This window comes from Staurois parvus, unplaced genomic scaffold (assembly GCF_062004578.1).
Source record: "Staurois parvus isolate SC_StPar_1 unplaced genomic scaffold, SC_StPar_1.0 ptg001089l, whole genome shotgun sequence".
NCBI lineage: Eukaryota > Metazoa > Chordata > Amphibia > Anura > Ranidae > Staurois > Staurois parvus.
In genome coordinates this window covers 1,386,607-1,410,080 of record NW_028318885.1, presented here as the reverse complement: position 1 = coordinate 1,410,080, position 23,474 = coordinate 1,386,607, and the positions used below count along the sequence as shown (strand labels likewise).

General features: G+C 43.0%; 1 protein-coding gene across 1 annotated transcript; it reads right to left on the bottom strand.

The window, feature by feature from the left end:
• Window positions 1-93: 93 nt before the first annotated feature.
• Window positions 94-20,548, bottom strand: GEMIN2 (gem nuclear organelle associated protein 2). Its single transcript, XM_089658687.1, has 10 exons — window positions 20,371-20,548; window positions 18,722-18,806; window positions 16,689-16,778; window positions 14,653-14,712; window positions 11,713-11,829; window positions 10,384-10,428; window positions 8,779-8,847; window positions 8,589-8,699; window positions 8,255-8,313; window positions 94-2,956 (listed from the first exon to the last, which is right to left on the bottom strand). The coding sequence occupies exons 1-10, from the start codon at window positions 20,490-20,492 to the stop codon at window positions 2,911-2,913; spliced, it is 804 nt and encodes a 267-aa protein (XP_089514813.1). The 5' UTR covers window positions 20,493-20,548; the 3' UTR covers window positions 94-2,910.
• Window positions 20,549-23,474: the final 2,926 nt, after the last annotated feature.

Here is a 23,474-nt window from a genome sequence, read left to right as displayed (position 1 = left end):
TCAACCTTTAATAGCACTTTAAGAGCAGAAAAAAAAACAAAAAAAAAAACCAAATGTCATGAAAATGGTTGGCAATAAGACAAAAACAAGATCTTAATAAAAAGAAAAAAAACTTTATGTACAGACAAGGGGAAAAAGACAAATACATTTCATAAAACAGAACACAGATCCTGAAATTGCCTCTGCAACCAACACAATAGAACATGTGCCAACACTTAAAACAGCATTTATACCCAATATGATTGTCCCACCAAACAGCTTACCTATAAACCCTAGGTAATATTTAAAAGCCAAGGAAGCAATAACCTAAATATTCCTGCGAGGTTGCTGTATCCTCTCGTTTTAGGTGCCACCATCTTTCACACCTTTTAATTCCTGTACAAGCTTCCAACACACAAAAGAACAAAATAAGAAGCACATTCTTGCTAGCGTTTTGGAGCAGGGGTTACCTGCCAGATCCTGCATGCATTTCTTTACTCCCCGACAGCTTGGTATCCAGTGAGTGAGGCGAATTGACATTTGTCTATAATCATTGTACAGCATGCAGAAGATGAGAATTCCAGCCTCTTTGCTAGATTTTTTTCCTTACCAGCACTATAGGACAAGGTCACCACAATTAAACAATGTCACATGAGTCTAGGGTCAGGAGGACTCAAGGCACCACATCCCATGCATGAATCATAGACAAGACAGGAAATGCTCCAAAAAGGAGCTGGGATTTTTTTTAAAAAAAAAAAAAAAAAAAAAAAAAAAAAGAGCTAATGTACCACAATACAAGAAAAAACAAAAAAAAAAATCTATTGATCCATATCAATTAATACTCTGTATATGGAAAATGTTTTCATTTTTATGGCTATACAGACATTTTGATTGGAATATTCACAGCATAATTTGCTGTAGATTCTGATGGTGTAGCGATCTCAACATGTTTCGCCAAAAAAGCTGCTTCAGGAGAAAGACTACCACACCTAAACTGAAAATGTACAATAAAACAGACAATATTAACACAGACACAATATTTTAATAAGATGTACAAGCAATATACAGTACTCCAAAAAGTTTGGTGAAGAGCATCTTGCCAATCAAAAGCAAAAAATATGATTGGCCACAGAAATAAAGACCCTATAACTAAATATTCAAAAGTTAAACTTTAAATGGTCACAAACCATTAGAACAAACAAAATTTCCAAACTTGGGGCTGAAGATGATATTCAAAATTTCAACTGTTTTGTTCTTATTACCTCTTCTGCGCCTTTGGGTTTTGCCAGCATATTAGAATAAATAGTGACTTGGTTTCCAGCTATTTTTTGCTTTCATTGGCAAGATGCCCTTCAAAAACTTTTTGGATTATAATATATTGCTTGTAGATTGTTAAAATATTTTTGTACATTTTTGTGTATTTACTGTATTGTCTTATTGTACATTTTCAATTTAGGTGTGCTATTCTATATCTCCTGAAGAAGACTTAATAGGCGAAACATGTTAGGATCACTACCCCCATCAGAATATACAGTAAAATTATGTTATTAATATTCCAATCAAAATGTCTGTATATGGAAAATGTTTATCAATTTTATGGATATACTGAGTATATTTATAATTGATTTGTATAAACATTATGACTTTTTATGGTATATTGTAGTACATTATTGGCACCTTAAAAATACCAGCTCCTTTGGAGCATTTCCCATCTTGCCCACAATTAAACAAGTAAAAGGATTCAGGTCTAAAGTGTTAGCAGAATTAGATTTTAAAGGTTGAAACCTATAGAATAAAATGTTTAGTTTGCGTAGGAAGCACATACAAATAGTCCTTAATGGGGAGGAAGACCATTTTAAAAAAAACATATTGATCCTGTTTATTCCAAGCTTTCAATTTTCAGTTTACTTGCATATGTAAAAATAATTCTAAACTTCATAAATGGTTTGCTTGCAGAGGCAAAACCACAAATACAATACAATAAGAAAATTGATCCATACAAAAACAAACATCTATAAAATCAGGTGTTTCACAGTTTTCCATGCTACAGGTCGCTTTAACCACAACAGTCCCAGCAGAAAAACCCGTGCAGGTTCTGCTGGCAAGGATGGACTCTTTGAATGGAGATCAAAAAGGATAGGTGCAGTTTTACAGAAAACTACAGGACTCATCCTACAAACCACTCAAACCAAGGACCCCCCCCCCCCCCCTTCCTTTTTAGCACAGTAGAAGCCTTACTTCTTTGTAAACAGGTACAATTCTAGCTTTGACTCTGGTACATTCTGCATGGAGGAGAGCCATACATGGATTAAGATAAGGGAGAAGTATTACCATGGAAGCCACAACTCTCCACAAACCATCCTTCGTCTCCATCACTGTACAGAATCACTGAGATGTACAGCTCAAAAGTGTTAAGACTTCTAAAAAAATTAACAGCCAATGCATGTGTTGCACTGGTCCCATACAAGCCAGACAACATGAATTAAGAACTTCTAAAAAAACTGAGGTAAAGGGTGCCACTATGTTGTAGATGTATTGGGTCCACTTTTAGTCTTTTCTGGTGGTTTTCTGTAAAACTGCTGATATCCTTTACAAAAAAGGATGAATTTATGGTTTCCAAAACCCTTTAGGCACTTAAAAGCTCTCAAACTTTGGCCATTTGAAGAAAAAAAAAAAAATTCTACACTTAATCTAAGCAGCAGGATCATTTTCCACTCATCATCATCATATATTTACGTGCAATAGTCTGATGTGTAGCCCTTCAGTTCACTGCGCCACTAATAAAGGTGTTCTATAACTGCCACTTTCCTTCTGAAAGTTAAGTTCTCAACAGAAAAGATGGTAGGTGCACCACTTAATGAAGGGAGGCTTGCTTTGAATGGACAGGTATTGCTGTGTGCAGGGGAAATGGAGGCAGGCAGTCTCATCTCTTCAGGAAGGGTTACCAGAATCTGCCAGATCTCTTTGTTCAAAATACCTAGAAAAAGATAAGAGGTATTTCAACACTTTGAAAAAGGGAAGAGGTTTTATAGGTTACAGTGCCAAACCCAGCTATTGCCTTACAAATGTAGTAGTGAAACCATAATTGTTGTACATAAAAACTGTGCAGACAGCAGAGCTATGGGGAGGGACCTAGCAGGTTCACACACTAGAGGCTGCCTGCAGAAAACCATAAGAGGGGGCGGATTCAAGACCAGTCACACTACACAAGGAGAGGGAGCAGCAGGGATGGTTCTCCATTACAGCATGCCCTCACATGGAGGAGACTTACAGGAGTTGTTTAATGCTGGATTACTGCACATATTTGTTAGCAATACATAAATGACACCAAATCGAAGCAAAATGCACATGACTTTTGTAAATATATATTTTTTAGATATTTTATTTGGTCTATATTTCTGCTTCAGTTAGCTAAAAGTAAGGCTTTAGCAAAAAAGCAAACAAAATACACACTAAACAAACCATAAGCAAACAACAACCACCACCACCGCCTTGGGTGGATGCAGCATCAGTCCGCTGCAGCACCTGTCATTTGCCAGCTCTGCACACAGAACTGAGCAATAAAAACAATGCAATCACTCAGTTCTCCCCCTCCACTCTGAGCATAGAACCATGACTGTTAGTCACCAGCTCTCTGCCCACCCCTTCAGCGCTCACTGGAATGCTGGGGTGTGGAGGGGCAGGAGCTGCTGGTCCAAGGCTTCTGGGCGGATCCCAACCATATGGTCGGGATCTTTCCACAGCCTGGACTGGCTTTGTGGCATCAGTTGACAGCAGGCTTAAGCCTGCGGTCAGATGATGATGGGTCAAAGAAGTGCAGAACTAACTTTGCTAACTAGCTTTGGCTATAATTTCTTTAAATAGCTGTAAAACTCTTTATACCAGTGTTTTTCAGAACAGCCATTGATTCTTAGTTAGTAGCACACTTTTTCTAGTACAGTGACTGGAACTTTGATTGTTGCCACACAAGTATCCAGGTACATGAAGGTGAAGAAACAAAAAATGATAAAAAAGGGACTAAGGCCATACTCACATGGGTGCTGAGGTTTGTAGTTCTCGAGTGGGGAGTGGGTGTGGATCACGTGCTTTTGCAGCTTGAGCTGCTGGATGTTGCGTGAAGGAAGCCCATGTAACTATGAGAATGAAGCAGCTGCACATACAGCTGCTTGGCCTAACTGGACATGTGTGTGATTGCCAGTGAGCAGCCCTGTATGCGGACAGTGACAGTTTGAAACTGCTCACATATACCCCTGTTAAATTGGGATGAAGTGGTTGTGTCCATGCAGCGGCTTCATCCCCATACACTTACATGGGCTGTCTGAACACAGCACCTGGTGGATCAAGCCACAAAACACACGACCCATTCATGGGCTATGGACCTCAGCACCAACATGAATGAGGCCTAAGGGATATTGTGTTTTTTTTTCCCCCTCCATGTGCGGCAAATAAGGGTGGTCAAAGAATTGCTTTGGGAATTTATGAAATAAAGAAAATAGGGTCTTCCTCAAACAAAAGAGTCTAAAATCAAGGGGTGTTTTAATTATAACACTAGAAAATAGTTTATTGGATTGCCCGTCAGCTCCAACATACGAGAAGTAACCGTACGAAAGAGAAAATTAGAGCAGGAGAATATATTAGAAATATTATTGTTATTATACAGTATTTATAAAGCGCCAATAGTTCGCTCAGCGCTGTAAATTACAAAGGGGGACAGAACATGTGACAGAACAATACCAATACAATGCAAAACATGAGGGGATCGAGGGCTCTGCTCTTTCGAGCTTACAATCTAGGAGGAAGGGGATGGTGGCACAGGAGGAGATAACTGTGGGGGATGGAGTGGTAGAAAGAGTGGAGGAGGTCGGCAAGTTAGCAGGGGGTGGGGTAGGCTTCCCTGAAGAGATGGGTTTTCAGGGTGCGCCTAAAGGAGAGGAGAGTAGGTGATAATCTGATGGGTTGGGGCAGGGAGTTCCAGAGGATGGGTGACACCCTGAAGAAGTCCTGGAGGCGGGCATGGGAGGAGGAGACCAGGGAACTAGAGAGAAGGAGGTCTTGTGAGGAGCGGAGTGTGCGTGCTGGGCGGTACTTGGATATTAGGTCAGTGATGTAGTACGGGGCAGTATGGTGGACAGCTTTGTACGTCAGCGTTAGGATTTTGAATTTGATCCGTTGCGCAATCGGAAGCCAGTGGAGGGATTGGCAGAGGGGGGTGGCGGATACAGAGCGGTTGGAAAGGTGAATGAGTCTGGCAGCCGTATTCAGGATCGACTGAAGCGGGGATAGCCAGCGGCGAGGCAGGCCAGTGAGGAGGGAGTTGCAGTAGTCGAGTCGCGATATGATGAGGGAGTGGATGAGCTGTTTAGTGGTTTCTGGGGTTAGGAACGTGCGGATTTTGGCGATGTTGCGGAGGTGGAGTCTGCACGAGTTTGTTAAAGATTGGACTTGGTGTCATTCTGGACTCCAACCTATCCTTTCAACCCCAAGTACTCGGGCCTGCAGGGCAGATTTGATGGTAGCGTTGTTGGATGTGACGGAGAAGTCAATGGGGGGGTGGTGTCCGGGCTGGGGGGGGGAAGACAAGAAACTCGGTTTTGGAGAGGTTCAATTTAAGGAAGTGGAGTGACATCCAGTCTGATATGTCGCTCAGTAGGTGTGTGATTCGGGCTGAGACCAAGGGGGTGAGGTGGGGGGTTGAGAGATAGATTTGTGTGTCGTCGGCATAGAGGTGGTAGTTGAAGCCGTGAGAGTGTATGAGTTGGCCAAGGGAGGAGGTATAGATGGAGAAGAGAAGGGGCCCAAGGACAGAGCCTTGAGGGACCCCAACAGAGAGGGGGAGTGAGGGGGAGGTGGTAGCATTATAGGTAACGCTGAAGGAGCGTTGTGACAGTGTCAGGAATGGACTGGCCAGCAATAGTGGGACTCAGCTGCCTTATGAGCTGCAGTACCAGGGCTGGCCAGCGGGTGCTCCCAGCAATCAGACTCAACCTTGCAGCCAGTCAAACACCTGGAACTAATTATACTGGTGTATTTAAGGGACATTCAGACCTGCAGACTCTGCTTTGGTGTTGTGTTTCTCTTGGGCCCTGTATCCTGTTCCTGCTCTCTGTTCCTGTCTGATTCTCTGCTGACCCTGCTCTGATCCCTGGCTTGTCTGACCATTCTCCTCTGCCTGACCCTCTGTACCACGCTGCCCGCTACCTGCTGAACCTGGCCTGTGACCCCGACCATTCTCCGCTTGCTCCCCCTGTACCTACCTGCCCGACTGATATTGACCCGGCCTGCCTGACGACGCTTGCATTGTATGTACTGTTATCTGTGGGTGGTTGGTTGGTTTGCACTGTGTTATGTTTTAGTATTGCACTGCGTTTATGTTTGTATGGTTAGTGTTAATAAATTACATTGTTTATAACATATCTGAAGTCTGCGTTTCCCTGCGTCAGTCACACACCTCTGGTCATACCCGGGAGCCCTGACAGACAGGTAGGATGAGAGCCAGGAGAGAGCAGAATCTCTGAGGCCGAGGGAGTGTAGTTTTTTTGAGGAGGAGGGGGTGGTCGACTGTGTCGAAGGCCGCAGAGAGGTCAAGGAGTAGGAGCACTGAATAGTGGCCATTAGCTTTGGCGGTTAGCAGGTCGTTGGAGAGTTTGAGTAAGGCAGTTTCGGTGGAGTGTAGGGGACGGAAGCCGGACTGTAGGGGATCGAGGAGGTTGTTGTCGTTGAGGTGAGAGCATAGGCGGGTGTAGACTAGGCGCTCGGGGAGTTTAGATATAAATGGGAGCAGGGAGATGGGTCTGAGGTTGTTCGGGTCATTAGGGTCCAGGGAGGGCTTTTTAAGTATGGGGGTGATGTGTGCATGTTTCAGAGGGGAGGGGAAAGTGCCGGAGGAGAGGGAGAGATTGAAGATGTGGGTGAGGGAGCGTAGGATGGAGGGGGAAGGAGGTCGTAGGAGTTGTGAGGGGATAGGGTCAAGGGGGCAGGTGGTGAGGCGGGCATCAGAGAGGATCTTGGAGACTTCCTCGATGGTAGTAAGGTCAAAGGTGCGGAGTGTTGGAGGAGCTTTAGTATGAGGAATGTAGGGTGGGGTGGAAGAGGAGGTCAGAGCAGTGGTGGGGCCGTGGGAGAGGGGTGATGAGGGGGTAGCTGAGTGAGGGTGAAGGGGGTTGGAGAGAGTTTGAGCAGCGACGAAGTCCCTGCGGGTTATGTCGAGGGGAAGGGGGGATAAGGGGGTAAGCTGTGTGAGAGGGGACGGGTTGAGAGGGCGTGTGAGTTGTGGCAATGTCCTTGCGAATTGTGTCAATCTTGTTTTTGAAGTGATTGGCAATCTCAAGGGCTGTGAGTGAGGTGCTGGGTGGAGGTGGGGGTGGAGAGAGTAGAGTGTTGAAGGCGGAGAAGAGTCGGCGAGGATTGGAGGAGAGGGCCTTGATGAGGGTCAAGAAGTAGGCCTGTTTGGCAGCATGGAGGGAGGAGGTGTAGGTGCGGAAGGCAGATTTGTAGCGGGTGAAGGCTTGTTGGGATTTGGTTTTGCGCCATAGTCGCTCCAGGGCACGACTGTGTCGTTTGAGGGTTTTGGTGTGATCAGTCTGCCAAGGCTGGAGCGGTCGGGGTCTGATGCTGTGTGTGGTTAAAGGCGCTAGTGAGTCAAGGGCTGTTGAGAGCGTGTTGTTGTAGGCGGTCGTAGCCAAGTCGGGGCAGGACAGGGGGAGGATGCTGTCAGAGATGATCAGCTGCAGAGTGGAGGGGGGCAGGGTTAAGGTTGCGGAGGTTACGGCTGGTAGTAGTGTGACATTTGGAGGGGTAGGCGTTGGAGGACGAGGAGTTAGAGAAGGTAATCAGGTTGTGGTCAGAGAGAGGGAAGGGGGTGTTAGTGAGGTTGTGGGGAGCGCAGCGGTTGGAGAAGACAAGATCAAAAGATGAAAACCCAAACCCAAGATGAAAACCCAAACCTGTCAGAACAGGTCAAAATAGTTAAATCAGGGATGAGCAAAGACAATTGTATAGGAAATAGAATATGAAGAATTGATTAATTTAATGTAATTTTAAACTAACTCTGGGCTCTACAGACTTGGGGGTGGAACCATCAAGATGGTTTACAAGGCCAATCATGATTTAGTCCTCAAGTGTAAAAAACATGAATTTTTGCACACAAGGTTAAATCTAAAATTTGTATTCCTATTATATGAAGTGCACTTTTATACAAATGTTAAACAAAACCAACACACATTTTAGTATTTAAAGTGTTTTAACTTTAGTAATTCTACAAAGTAAGTAGATTTACCTGCCAACTAGACAGATGAACAAGTTTAAAGCAGACACCCTCTCATCCTCCTTGTGTTCCTACAAAGAACAGAACACATAAAAGCCTTAGAATAATCACAAAACAAAGTAGTGTAGATTATTGTACTGTTCCTCTGTACTCAGGACTATGGAGATTTAATTTCCGTATATTCAACATGTTTAATGCCGATGTTATGTATTATGGTGTTTGATGAGACTGTTCATTATAGATGAATCCTCCAATAAAGTTCAATATCGCAGTAGCTCTAGAGAAGGAACTCTGGACCCAAAAATGTAATTCTGGCACTGTGCTAAGCTTTAAATAGACTGCATACCACTCCTGCTCTGACTTGGGAGCACCTGCGTGCCAGTTGTCGGATGAGGGAGTGAGCCTCTGGCATAAGTGGTTTCTCCAAGCAGGCAAGCAAGGCATACAGCCAACGACCCTGAGAAGAAAAAAGGTAAAAGCCAACACAAGGCAAAAATTATAATTACTTGTACACACCTATAAGAAAATATACTCACCAGCTCTGGAGTAAAGTCTCGCTCTTCAAACCAGTTCACAAGGTACTCCAACACACTTGTAACAGTTGCCTTCAAAAAAGACAAAACACCAGAGTTTGGGAATAAAAGTAACATTTCTGTGTTTGCAGGCGACAACACTACATAGTTTCTACAAAATATAGGTCTGACCTGGATGCTATGTTTGATCATTCACACCACATGGCAAATTAGGTTTATTATTGGTTTAACCTCCACATATCAATGGGGTTGGATGTATTTCTAAAAGCACAAAACATCAGAAAACCACTGATGACTGGTAATCCTTGAGTATGCAATGGCCTTAGGGAAGTGCAAAGTGAATTTTTAATTAAGGGGAGAGGGGATTTAGAATAAGATTTTTTTTTTAAACTTTCCACTGGATCAGATGTGGTTTTTATTTTAACCTTTTTTTGGACATTTTTGGACTAACTTTGCAACCTGGAGAAGACACATTTGGTGCACGCCAACAAGCAGTATACACATTTGGCAAAGTAGGCATGCCAGAATCTAAAGCAAACTGCTATTTGTACAAAATTGTCACGTTTTAGAAGATCCCAGGGTGGTCAACAAGAGATAAAACCTGCCAGGCAGGCAGGGGATGCCTATAATACCAATTGAAAGGTCATTTTAGAGCAGAGCTGTCCAACTGGTAGCCCATGGGACCTTTTGTATCCTGCAAAGACAACGTAGGACCAAACTGTCAAACTCATAGCCTCTTGCTCTGCATCAGGATAAAGAGAGAAGACTGAGGGATGCTCACAAGTGCCAATGAGTACACAAGTAGAGCCACTCCCCTGGACTAACCCGTCAATGTGGATGTGGCCCTCCGCTTGACTTGTGAATACAGACATGACCCTTGTCCCTAAATAACAGTGCTTCCCAAGGCAGGTCCACACTGCTCTACTTTCCATTCAAGTCTAATGCGAACTGGTGCAAGCAGCCCAGCAGCAGATTCTTACTGATCAGGCTGTAGACAACACAGAAGCCTGCAGCTGTCAAGAGGACACCAGTACAGACCTGGCTGAACATGTACTTTGTATTTACTGAACTAAAGAACTACAGTAGTTCTAGAGATATTGCCTCACATACCATCCTCAACAGCAAAAGGTCTATTTATTTAAGAAAAAAAATAACCCCCCCCCCCCAAAAAAAAAACAAAAAAAAAACACCTTGCATAACTATTCATCCAGAGAAACTGTACTTTCATTCTGTACAAATTAATCATGACTGGCTCATCAGGTTTTAAAGAAGGTATTATTCACACAATGTACAAAGCTGTAACTGTTGTGTAAAAGGGGCAAAATCAAATGTTCTTAAAGGTCTTCTTTCTTCTAAGGCTATCATTTTAGGTTCTTTTTCTTGGCAACTTGATATAAAACACATCTATCTATATAAATAAAAACACACCACACATTCATTAGGGTGTCATTTGTAACTTTTGCGTGAATGAGCATACATCGCACAGCCAATTTCTTTATAAAAATGGACCCCTCTGTCATTGTGAGTCACACCTAATAAGCAGTTTTTTGTCATGTGTTCATTTAGCTTATTGAATAACTGCACAGATTAGTAATTGACTCATCTCACCTGGCTCATACGACTGACAATACTCAGCAGAGGTGGAAATCCAACCTACAATAGTAAATGCATATGTGTTTTGTAAACTCAGCTATCAAAATGCTACACAAGACTTAAGATTCAGGTTAACAGAGTACAATTCATGTTGTTAACTTTCCATAAGCCAAAAACACACTGGGAGTTGATTTACTAAAAGCAAATATACAGTCCTGGCCAAATGTTTTGAGAATGACACAAATATTAATTTTCAAAGTCTGCTGCCTCAGTTTTTATGGAAATTTGCATATACTCCAGAATGTTATGAAGAGTGATTAGATGAAATTGCAAATTGATTGCAAAGTCCCTCTTTGCCATGAAAATGAACTTAATCCCAAAAAAACATTTCCACTGCATTTCAGCCCTGCCACAAAAGCACCAGCTGACAGATCAGCGATTCTCATTAACACAGGTGTCAGTGTTGACAAGGACAAAGCTTTAGATCACTCCGTCATGCTGACTGAGTTAGAATAACAGACTGGAAAATTTAAAAAGGAGAGTGGTGCTTGAAATCATTGTTCTTCCTCTGTTAACCATGGTTACCTGCAAGGAAACACGTGCAGTCATCATTGCTTTGCAGAAAAAGGGATTCCAGGCAAGGATATTGCAGCTACTAAGATTGCACCTAAATCAACCATTTATCGGATCATCAAGAACTTCAAGGAGAGAAGTTCAATTGTTGTGAAGAAGGATTCAGGGCACCCATGAAAATGCAGCAAGCGCCAGGACCGTCTTCTAAAGTCGATTCAGCTATGGGATCGGGGAACCACCAGCGCAGAGCTTGCAGATGGAGAAGACTTTTGGAGGATGGCCTGGTGTCAAGAAGAGACGCAAAGTAGCCACTTCTCTCCAGGAAAAATATCAGAGACAGACGGATATTCTGCAAAAAAGGTACAGGGATTGACTGCTGAGGACTGGGGTAAAGTCGTTTTCTCTGATGAATACCCTTTCCGATTGTTTGGAACAGCCGGGAAAAAAAAAACAAACAAAAAAAACACAACCTTTGTCCAGAAGAAAAAGGTGAGCACAACCATCAGTTCTGTAAAGCATCCTGAGAACATTCATGTGTGGGGTTGCATCTCAGCCAAGCCATGAATAAACATCCATGAATAAAGAATGGTACAAAAACATACTCAGAGAGAAACTTCTCCTAACTGTCCAAGAACAGTTTGGTGACAAAATGCCTTTTCCAGCATGATGGAGAAGGGGGGGGGTGGACATTTAAGCCATTTCAGAAATCAAAACTAAGTCAATTAGTATATTTCAGAAAGATTATACATACCAACCATAATTGAGGTTTACCTTTATATAATCGATACCTGGGTTCTGGTTCTCATTGTTCAGAGCAGCAGCCAGGTCAGAATACAACCGCTCACCCAGACAAAACTTCTTCCAGCTTTCTTCATCCTCTGTGCTTGGCTGAAAACAAAAATCAAATCTATTTCTGCTGTCCTTATGACAACACAGGAGCACAAATGGAAGACAGGGAGAGAGTATTGTTCTCCCATGACAGGAAGAGTCAGAACAAGGACCATCATGGTCACCAGGTACATTAATGAATGTTACCGATTTAAAAATAATGAAAAAAGGACTTTTGAAGTTACAGGACTATGCAATAGATTAAGTTAAACAGAAAATTCTAGCGTTTAGATACAATATGCAACCAATTTTGAAAATCTAAAGTCAATAAGCAAGATAATATAAGTAATAAACAGTGAAGCTGGTATCCCCATATTCAGTTGTGGGGGGGGGCGTAAGAAGAAACTGAAAGGAAATTAGAAATGGAAAGAGGTGAATTTAGTGGTCACCAATCTTTCTGTTTCCAGGCTGGGAAACATGCAAGGCAGGTATAAGAAGCAGGAAGTGGGAGAATTTGATGGTCCTCTAGTTTGGATGTGAAGCTATATAGTAGGAAAATGGAAGCGAAGAGGGATGCACCAATATCGGTGCCGATACCGAGTATTTTCACAAGTACGCGTACTTGTGAAAATGCTCCCAATACCAATAATTTGCAGAACGATTTGCGTCAGTACAAATAGCACTGCAAAGATTAGCAAGTGAACTGAACAGAAATGCAATTCCTGTCCAAATTTTTTTGTATTGTCCCCTTTCAAATAAATAATTGCTAGGGATTCTACCAGAATTCACCACCATTTTCTTTCCTAAGATGACAATGCTTACTTAATTCAGCATTGACTTTATGCTCTTGCCTTTATGTTACCAAAACAGACAAGGGGCGTTCAAGTCAAACTGGGACATTTCATTTTAAAGGTATAAAAAGGGATGCTAGAGTAGCGGTACGACACGCAGTAGTAAGCGGCAAGCGTGTCCAATTACTGATAGGTGGAGCACATGTCACAGGCCAGTCCAGAGACTGTTAATTAAGTTGGCAGACAACAGTGTTAGTGCGTGCATGGAACAGTATGTGGAGATGAGGTTTCTTGTGAAGAAAGGCATAAAACCTTGGATATCTAAAGAAGGCCTCAAAACGCAGTATGGTGATGAGACACTCAGCTGCAGTAAGACATTTCAATGATCTAGACATTTCAATGATGTAAACATTTCAAAGACAGCTGTACATCTGCCAGTGACTAATCCCGGCCAGGGTGGTTCCCAGCCCACAGCAGTCATCCCTCTGAACACACGAGGAATGCCTGATCCTGGATAATCGACGCATAACCTGTCGTGAAATTGCACAAGAGATTAATCTTTCCGTGGGAATGGTGAACACAATGATGACGAAGTGTGGCAGGCTCTCCTAGGATGGTCCAGTCATGCTGAAGCTTTCCAGGCATTACATAAACTCAAAAGTCCCGGTTTGAACACACTTTGTATAAACAGCCATGCCATTGCACAGTGCTGGCCATTCTGATGCAGAATCTCCGCAATTAACAAAAAAAAAACAAAAAAAAAACCTAACAATTGGAGCATGCAGAAGTGTACAGGAAAGAAGAATTCCCAGGATGTGCCAAGGAGAAGTTACATATAAATGGTAGGGAAACTTTTTGAAAAGTTTTCAGACTCCTTGAAATTTTCCACATTTTGTCATGTTACAACCAAAAATGTAATTGTATTTTATTGGAATTTTATGTGATAGATAAAAGTTTCATATAATTGTGAAGTGGAAAGAAAAAGGATAAATGGTTTTCAATTTTTTTTTTCAAATATCTTAAAAGTGTGGCTTGCATTTGTATTCAGCCCCCTTTCCTCTGATAGCTCTAACTGAAATCTAGTGGAACTAATGGAAGAGTGGCAAGAAGAAAGCCATTGTTAAAAGAGTCATCAGAAGTCCTGTTTGCAGTTTGCGAGAAGCCATGTGGGGGACACAGCACACATGTGGAAGAAGGTGCTCTGGTCAGAGGAGACCAAAATTAAATTTTTTGGCCTAAAAGCAAAATGCTATGTGTGGTGGAAGACTAACACTGCACATCACCCTGAAAACACCATCCCCACCATGGAACATGGTGGTGGCAGCATCATGTTGTGGGGATGCTTTATTTCAGCAGGGACAGGGAAGCTGGTCAGAGTTGATGGGAAGATGGATGGAGCCAAATACAGGGCAATCTTAGAAGAAAACCTGTTAGAGTCTGCAAAAGACTTTAGACTGGAGCGGAGGTTCACCTCCCAGCAGAAGGACGACCCTAAACATGCAACCAGAGCTACAATGGGATAGTTTAGATCAAAGCATAGTCATGTGTTAGAATGGCCCAGTCCAGACCTAAAACCAATTGAGAATCTGTAGCAAGACTTGAAAATTGCTGTTCACAGGAGCTCTCCATCCAATCTGACAGCCTGAGCTATTTTGCAAAGAAGAATGGGCAAAAAGTTCACTCTAGATGTGCAAAGCTGATAGAGACATCCCCAAAAAGACTTGCAGCTGTAATTGCAGCAAAATGTGGTTCTACAAAGTGTTGACTCTGGGGGGCTGAATACAAATGCACGCCACACTTTTCAGATATTTGTAAAAAATTTTGAAAACCATCTCTCATTTTCTACTTCACAATTATGTGCCACTTTGTGTTGGTCCATGACATCAAAACCCAATAAAATACATTTACGTTTTTGGTTGTAACATGACAAAATGTGGAAAAGTTCAAGGGGTATAAATACTTTTTCAAGGCACTGTATACGGCGGTTCACAAAACGAACTACTCGTGTGAGAATTTAGTTCTACTTTTAGATTCCCTCAACACGTGAGTAAATGTTAATCCATGAGTGTGGCCCCTTATAAAAAACACTCACCATTGTAACATTGCCATCTAAAGGCTGGGACTTCCAATGACTTCTGTGCTTATGAAGACTCTGTAAAGAACACAACATTAATGTGAATAATCAGTAAGTAAATACTGTAAAAAACAGACCACAGACTGCGCGCAACAAACTTATCAAAAAGGAATACATGGGCAGAATACGATAATGGTCGGAACATGATAGTGGCATAAGATTCTAAAAACATTATACCATGAGTGATAGTGCACCATGCAGCATCCTGCAAAAAAAAAAAATAATTTTACAGTAAAACTTTATGCTATGTGCATTGAGGTGCACTGCATTCTGGGTGTGAATCAGGTGCTGATCAAAACTGATGCTGCTCCCAATCCGACAGCCATGCAGGTGCGATTGCACAGCCTTGAACGCAGTGTATGTACGAGGCCACACACCCACATGGCTGTCAAATTGGGAGCAGTGTGTTTGTGCAGCCGCTGTGTCTCAACTGACATGAACAGGATTCCTTGCATGGAACACCTGAGCATCCCCATGCAAGCAAACACACCCCTTGCATGGGTGTACTCTACAGTACACCAGTGTGAACAAGGCCTTCATTGGGTTTTGTTTTTTTAATGAAATTATTTAAAATTCTATTAATGTTTAATTAACCCTATTGGTGGGGGTAGGGGTGCTGGGGCCTTGGTCTAAACAGACCCCTGATGTTTCACTTGTGAGACAGAGAAAATAGAGATGCAGATCCCCCAATCCCTTTTTCTTCATTGAGTTAAATGGAAGCGCTCTGTACAGAGGCTTCCTGTTCATTCACAAACTGAAAGCATAGTAAACACTGTGTAACACTAGGCTGGTAAATATGATTTATTTACGCATCCCCCTCCACGCCATCCTCCATATGCCCCAACAGCAGCTACTGGGAGAGGACAAGCTAGTAGTGCAGAGTTTGTGAGGGCACAACAGGGAATCTCTGCTGCACGAGGGGGGATGTTCAGTGAGTAGAAGAGAAGTTTTTTTGAGAGGGGTGCAATAAGGCTGTGTGTGGCTTACCGTGGGGTAGTCAGCCATGCTAGCAAAAATTGACAAATGCATTTTGGATTGTTACCCCTGCAGTCATATGAGTTTTTCTAACTGCAATGTGCAATTGATAGACTCTTTCCACATTACGAGTAGGGGGGAGTTGGAGATAACCATCTTAATGCAATCATTTTTCTAGCTAGAAATATTCTGGTTAGAGCTACGAAAGTTCAGTGAGTGGGTCTAGGCCCGGTATACTAATAATACATAAAGAACTTGGGGTCTACTCCTAATGCCAGTCCAAAGACCCTGTGAACCGTTGATACTTTGAACTGCTACTCTGCCAGTATTGATGCAAGTTAAACATGCTTTGGAAATTTCCCATCAGTGTACCCACTTCTCTACTTCATAAACATACTGGATTATTTCTCCATGGCTATGAAGTTTGAGGGGTATAATAAAAGCAGAAGATGATATTTGCAGGAGTACTGGGGTATTCGATCGTAATACTTGTGGGATTCTAAAGGGATACTTGTGGTATTCTACCTAATGTTTATCCCAACACCAATTTGTGATGACTCTAATATCCTCTTCCCTTCTCATTTTACATTGGAAAGGAGCCAAGGACATTTTTACGTTCATTAGGGTAGTATTAAATGTAGAAATAAGACCTTTTGTGAAGTGAGGTGTACCAATAAAGGTTGTTAAATGCATTTTTACATAAACCAATGGGCATAGATGTTGTTATGCCTGGTTGGAAAGTGCATTGGAGAGAAATAAAATTTCTCTTGGCCCCAAAATGCCTCGCTTATTTGCTGAAAATCTTTTAAAACGTTAACCTTACATATTTAGGTAATATATTCAATTCTTTATTTTACTCCAGATCTCCATCCTCTAACTTTTCAATTCTAAGCATATTATACCATTTTTGTGTATGGTCCATTTTATTACTAATCTTTGTAGCATTCCCCGACATACTCCAGAAAAAGTAGAGCAAGGTAACATGGGGGCACTTACAAGACCACAGATGTATCAGTTACCTGTCGGACTGCGGAGAACTGAGCTACTTGTTGCTGCTGCCAACGAAGACTTGGTGAATAACCTTCAGGGGCAGGTTGGCAACCCGAGAGCTAAAAACAAAGATTACATTAACCATTCAAACTTAAAACATGCCTAAATGTTTGGAAAAGAACAAAAAACATCCACAGACAGGCTCTTCTGAACTGCTAAAGCAGAGCAATGCTGCATGTTAAAGCCTTTAGAAAGCATTTATTTAATCCCGACAGTCTCTGACAGTTATGAATGTCATATCATCACAAACCTGAGAGTTAAAAGGCCAAAATATTATATATATATATATATATATATATATATATATATATATATACACACACATACACACACATAAATATACACACACATGCACGCACACATACATATCTGTAGGAAAAAAAAAAAATGTAATAAGCTCCTGCACACTCTTCTTCCAGCTCACTGTCCATATGGAGGTAGGGGCTTTCAGCTGGAGGAAGTGTCAACTGAATACAAATGTGTTATTCACCACACTTGTGTTCCATTGACAACTACAAGTCTGTCAGGTGAAGGGGCAGACAGGACTTTTAGTTCATTCACAGATCTCTTTGAACAAGCAATGGGGCTGTGAAGCCACATAACCACGCAAATTTTAAATGTGACAGCAGCTGTGGTGAAGAACCCCTGAGCGCTGTCACAGGATGAAGGCATTTGGACCACGTTACATCCTAAATACAGGTGTAATCTGGACTAAAAGGTGACATTCATCTTTAACCACTTGTTGATCGTGCTATAGTCAAACAGCTAAAGCACAGTCGTCCAGTTCTGGGAGGGTGTCATGACGTTCTCCCAGGACTGTGCACCCGGCACCCTCTGATCAGCTGTGTCCTTTGGACACAGCTGATCACATGTCACGGTAAAGGGCCAATCACAGTGGCCTTTTAACACATGATCAGCTGTGTCCAATCACAGCTGATCATGATGTAAACACTTGCTGGTTATCGGCAGCACTTTCCTCACGCTGTCAGTGCCCACCAGTGCCGCCTCATCAGTGCTGCCTATCAGTGCCACCTCATCAACGCACAGTGAAGAAAAATAATTACCTGTTTGCAAAATTGTATAAGAGAAACAAAGAAAAAAAAAAAAAAAAAAACTTTCCTTGTTTTTTTCTTTCAAAATTCTCAGTCTTTTTTTGTTTGTTTAGCAAAAAATAAAAACACCCAGCTGTAATTAAATACCACAAAATCTGCATGAAAAAAAAAAATGCTGAAAGCTGAAAATTGGCCTGGGCAGGAAGGGGGTAAAAGTGCCAGTAGGCAGGTGGTTAAAGGGTAAGTTTTGCCCCAAAAAGGTAAATATTAAATGCACATATTTTTGCAGAATTATTGTTTTATTCCCTAAGGAGCCTGGACAGCATTGCCCCCATGATCAGTGGATGAGGAGTGCAATACAAGACTCCTGCACACCAGCCCTGCAGCTTCCAGCCTGTACCTTTTTACGGGCTGACGGTTTACAAGCTTCAGGGATTGTGAATAAACTGAGGCCACTCATCAGCGACCCCGCAGTAGATTCAGAACTGGCTGGCAGGAATTGTAGTTCATGCACTCACAGGAAACTGTGAATGAATGACGCAACCGTGTGGGCGGAGCCCTGCACGACCACGTTGGTTTCAAATAGTGACAGCGGTTGCAGGGAGAAGATCTCCAGCTAGCTGTTAATAGAGGAGGGGGGGGGGGGGGGTAGAGGCTGCAGCTGCTGGAATATGTCACATATTCCAACCTAAATATAACATGTTCCAAAAGGTGAACTTCTCCTTTAAGGCTGTATTGTTAGTCATGTGAAGATCGGCTTATTTTTAATACCAAACGGTAACTTGTTCTCTTTAGATGCTGGATCTGCTTGGTAACTGTGGGAAAGGAACACTAGTTCAATATTCAGCACATCAGGTACATTGCTAAAGCACTGCACAATACATATTACCTATCCAGAAAAATAAAATGCCTTTAACCAAGAAATAATGCAATAAAAATAAGCTGCTCACTGCTATGCTGACAGTTTGCTTCTTTCTTAGTTTTTTTGGATCGATCTGTGCAATCACAACGTCTGGACATCGTGCAGCTTCAATCCTGAGTGGGGAATATAAAGAAGAAAAACTCTGTTTTGAACTCTTTCCTGAAGACAGTTTCAACATAAGATTTTACATTTATCCAGCAAAACAAAAAAGGAACAATCAAGCGCAATGATTTCTAGGCATGTTCCCATGCCTGGTTTTGACCCAATTCACCCCGCTATTGGCAGCAGTTATAAAACTTTACTCTGCCAAGTAAACAGCTGCCATATGCAGGTTCGGATTTGAAAGTAAAATCTCCACTTGAGGGAGACAAAGGTACTGTGATGAGGGCCCGAAGCCAGTGTAGTGGGACTTCAATAAGGAGGAGGTTGGAGCTTGGACTGATGTGGGATTTGGTCACATTCTCTAGCTGCAGTGGCAAGTCAAACATATTACTACTGTTGCTGAATGTGACAACTTCCCACTCCGGGCTCCTGGTTGCTAGGAAGCATGCTGCTGCCATCCTAGCAACCAGTGACATGCCCAGGCCCATTCATCTGCTAGATGGCAACTGAATGTAAACAAAGGGGCTTCCATAGTCCAGTCAATTCCACCCTCTAGAGACCCCACATCCACTCAGCCAGGGATGTGCAGACAAAATGCTTTGTCAGGTGGCCCCCTGCCAATCGACCTACCTATGGAGAAGGTACAAGTGGCCTTGTATTGTTTAATGCAACACACCACTCTGCCCTACTCTACTGGGGGGGATATAGCAACGCACAACTCTGCCCTGCCCTTACACGGGGGGGTTTGTTGCAGTGTACGGCTCTGCCCTGCACTTTTGGGGAGGGGGGGGGGGGGGGTTGTGCGGGAGGAGTGTAACGCACAAATCTGCCCTGCTGGGGTGTGCAAAGCATGACTCTCCCCTGCACTGCTGGGGGGTGTGGCTGGAATGCAACGCACGACTCTGCCCTATGCTGCTGGGGAGGGGGGGCTGGAATGCAACACATGACTCTGCCCTGTGCTGCTGGGGGGGGCTGTGCAGGAGGAGTGTAACGCATGACTCTGCCCTGCTGGGGTGTACTACGCATGACTCTCCCCTGCAACACACGACTCTGCCTTGTGCTGCTGGGGGAAGGGGGGGGGGGCATAAATGCAACGCATGACTCTTGCCCTGTGCTGCTGGGGGGGAAGCTGGAGCGCAACGCACAACTTTGTCCTGCTGGGGGGCACGACTCTACCCTGCTGGCGGGGGGGAGGCAGTGCAACACACGACTCCGCCCTGCGCTGCTGGTGGGGGGAGCTGGAGCGCAACGTGGGGGGGTTAGCTACCCTGCTTAGGGGGTGTGCCCCACATGACTCTGCCCTTCTTGAGGGTGTGCCCAGCACGACTCTGCCCTGCACTGCTGGGGTTGGGTAGTACAACGCATGACTGTGCCCTGTAGGGGGTGCACTGTAGGAAATAGAGGCGGCACAGTGGGGGTGAATGGGCTTTGCACACAATATATGGAATGAGAAGCAGAGCACGCGGGTACACATGACTGCAGTCACACATGTGCCGCCACCCTGCAGCCTCCAGGCGGGGGAGACCGATTATCCATACAGACAGGCAGCGGCAGTCCCGGGGTATGCCTACTTACTGCACCCGCCTCAAATACTCCTGCGGCGTCCGCGGTGGTACTGCCGGGTCAAAGTCCTCGGAGAGGTCGCAGTCCCCTACAGGCAGGAGCCGCGGCATCAGCTCCTCCGGTCCCGAATCCATTCTTGGCCGGCACCGACGTCACCTGCGCTGGACCGCACTGCACTTTATTAGTGGAACGCATCTAGTAAGTGCGCTCCTGGTTGGCTACTCTATAGAAGTTCCTTACTGGCTAAGTAAAGTCACATGTCCTTGAATGGCATAGCCATAGACTTTAGAAGTGATGTTAATTGAGTGTTTTAGTATTCTTGTGTGTTTTTGCTGCAAAATCATCTGGAATAAACTCTGATAGGTGGAAGTAAAATAGGGATTACCATGTTGTGTGCATTGCTTGTTTGATTTTTCACATGAAGAATGGAGCTGAACAATTAACCATTTCAATACCGGGCATTTTACCCCCTTCCTGCCCAGGCCAGTTTTCAGGTTTCAGCGCTCTTACACTTTGAATGACAATTGCGCGGTCATACAACATTGTACCCAAACTAAAATTTTATCATTTTCTTCACACAACTAGAGCTTTCTTTTGGTGGTATTTAATCATCGCCGGGGTTTTTATTTTTTGCTAAATTTACAAAAAAAAAGACCGAAAATTTTGAAAAAAAAACACGTTTTTCTTTGTTTCTGTTATAAAAGTTTGCAAATAAATAATTGTTCTTCATATATTTAGGCCGAGATGTATTTTACTACATGTCTTTGGTGAAAATAAACCAAATTAGGATGTATTTTTTAGTTTGTAGGAAAGTTATAGAGTTCACAAACTATGGTATAGATCTGAATATTGATCAATCCTGAAGTACTGAGAGCCAATCTAATTTCTTGAGGTCCAAGAATGTCAAAACAGTACAGATATCCCCCAAATTACCCCTTTTTGCAGAGTAGACAGTCCGACGTACTTCATAAGAGAGATGGCGAGTTTTTTGAAGTTGAATTTTTTTATTTTTCGGAAAATGAAAAAATAAAAAAAATTATTTTCACAATTTTTTTTTACATACTGTCACCAGTGCAGTACAGCGTCATCATATGTGAATGAAAACAAACAAGGGCGCACTCTCATCGTGCATTACCATGGTAAACCACGTAATTTATTGAATAAAAAGGATGTATACTCACAAACCAACGTGATTATAGGCAGTATGGGTGATCCACAAAGACAGTCACAATACAACTGTGTCTAATGATGCGGATAAGCTGACGCGTTTCTGGGGCTGAACCCCCTTCCTCAGAGGTAAGGGTTCAGCCCCCGAAACGCGTCAGCTTATCCGCATCATTAGACACAGTTGTATTGTGACTGTCTTTGTGGATCACCCATACTGCCTATAATCACGTTGGTTTGTGAGTATACATCCTTTTTATTCAATAAATTACGTGGTTTACCACGGTAATGCACGATGAGAGTGCGCCCTTGTTTGTTTTCATTCACCAGTGGTCAGATTTCCCGATCTCAGAAGGGCAGCACGTCTTCGATTGGCATTTTGGCAATTCCTTGGTTTGCATGAAGATTGGAGCGCTGGTTTCGTTTGTCTATCTCTCACAGCATCATCATATAACTGGCATGGCGGTGATCAGGGACACTGACTGGTGACAGTGTGAAAAAAAAAATAAATTTTTTTTGTATTTTTTTCATTTAAAATTTTTTATTACATTTTTTTTCATATTGCACTATGACCAAAGTAGTACAATGTTACCATAGTAACATTGTACTACTTTGGGGAAGTGATCAATTTTTTTTTTTTTACACAATTTGCTTATAGCAAAGAATTACTTTGCTATAAGTAAGCATTTACCTGAATGACATCGATTCATTCAGTTTTTTTTTTTTGTGCTTAGCTGTGATTTGGCCACAGCTAATCACATGACATGTGCATGTGATTAGCTGTGACCATTCACAGCTAGACACTAGTATATAATGGATGGCATGAATGAAGCCATCCATTGTATACAACTGTCATGTGACCTGCTGTGATTGGTCACAGCAGGTCACATGGTACCGGCAACGGGGCCGATGCTCAGATCTGTCATCGGCTGTGTCCGAGGTACACGGCCGGTGACAGATCGCGCCGCTGCGCGGCTCTGCAAGCGCGCGAACTGTGCATGTGCGGGAGGACGCCATATGGCGGCCTCCCGGAAAGCTAGTACATTTTTCAGGACACCATACGGCTATTGGCCGGGCGTTAAATGGTTAAAGGATAAGTTCACCTTTGGGAACACGTTACATATTCCACTCATTTTTAGGGTGGAACATGTGACAAGTTAGCCGCAGACCCCCCTCCTTCTGACAGATAATACGAGGAGACGTCTCTCCATACTATCTGTCAAATTTGAAAACAGACTGGACTTCTGTGAATGAATGAACTGCAAGTTCCGACAGCCTTAGCCTTAGTTTTCAATATCTGCATCCCGTACGGCAAGCAGACATTCTGACAGGTCTGCAGGAGACCTTCATGGCATCAGTGATCTACTGATTGCTGGTGCTATGCTTTCCAGGCTCCTTTGGACAAAAATAATAAATACACGTTTTTTTACCTGCAAAAAATGTGCATTTATTATTTTTGTCTAAAAGGTAAACTTATCCTGTAAGGTAGGTTCAGTCAGTCCTTTTTGGTTTGCAGGAAAACACGTAATGGAAATATTTAATTTTTACAAAATGATCCTTTGTCCTGAGGTTTATTTGTGTCTGAGGCTGTCAGTTTTAGCGCAGTAATTAGGAATATTGTGTGGGCACAAGGACTGTTATATGTGGGCAGTGTATATAGTGACTAGGCACAGATTCTATTTAATCATCTTCCTTTAAGCTCCTCCCACTGTTAGCCAAAATCTGGCCATACATGCTGATTGCCGCGGCTTATTTTTCTTTTTCATCCCAGAGTGCCCCAGGTCTTCCATCATCCTAGTCATGCTCAAATTTTGTCACTCTGTTTGGAATTTTTCATTGTACAGCCAGCAGATTACTTGTTCTGAGTACTGTTAGCCCGGGTTCACATACATGCGGTGCGGTATATCGCATGTGATTCGCACAGGAACTGCACCGCATTCCTGTGCAAATCA

Bases quoted from the DNA above. Each gene is read 5' to 3' on its own strand.
- GEMIN2 (XM_089658687.1), bottom strand. From the start codon at position 20,492: ATGGATTCGGGACCGGAGGAGCTGATGCCGCGGCTCCTGCCTGTAGGG. The intron at 14,713-16,688 runs GTAACTGATACA...TGTTCTTTACAG, and splicing joins AGTTCTCCGCAGTCCGACAG to AGTCTTCATAAGCACAGAAG. The intron at 8,700-8,778 runs GTGAGTATATTT...TTTTCTTCTCAG, and splicing joins GAGACTTTACTCCAGAGCTG to GGTCGTTGGCTGTATGCCTT.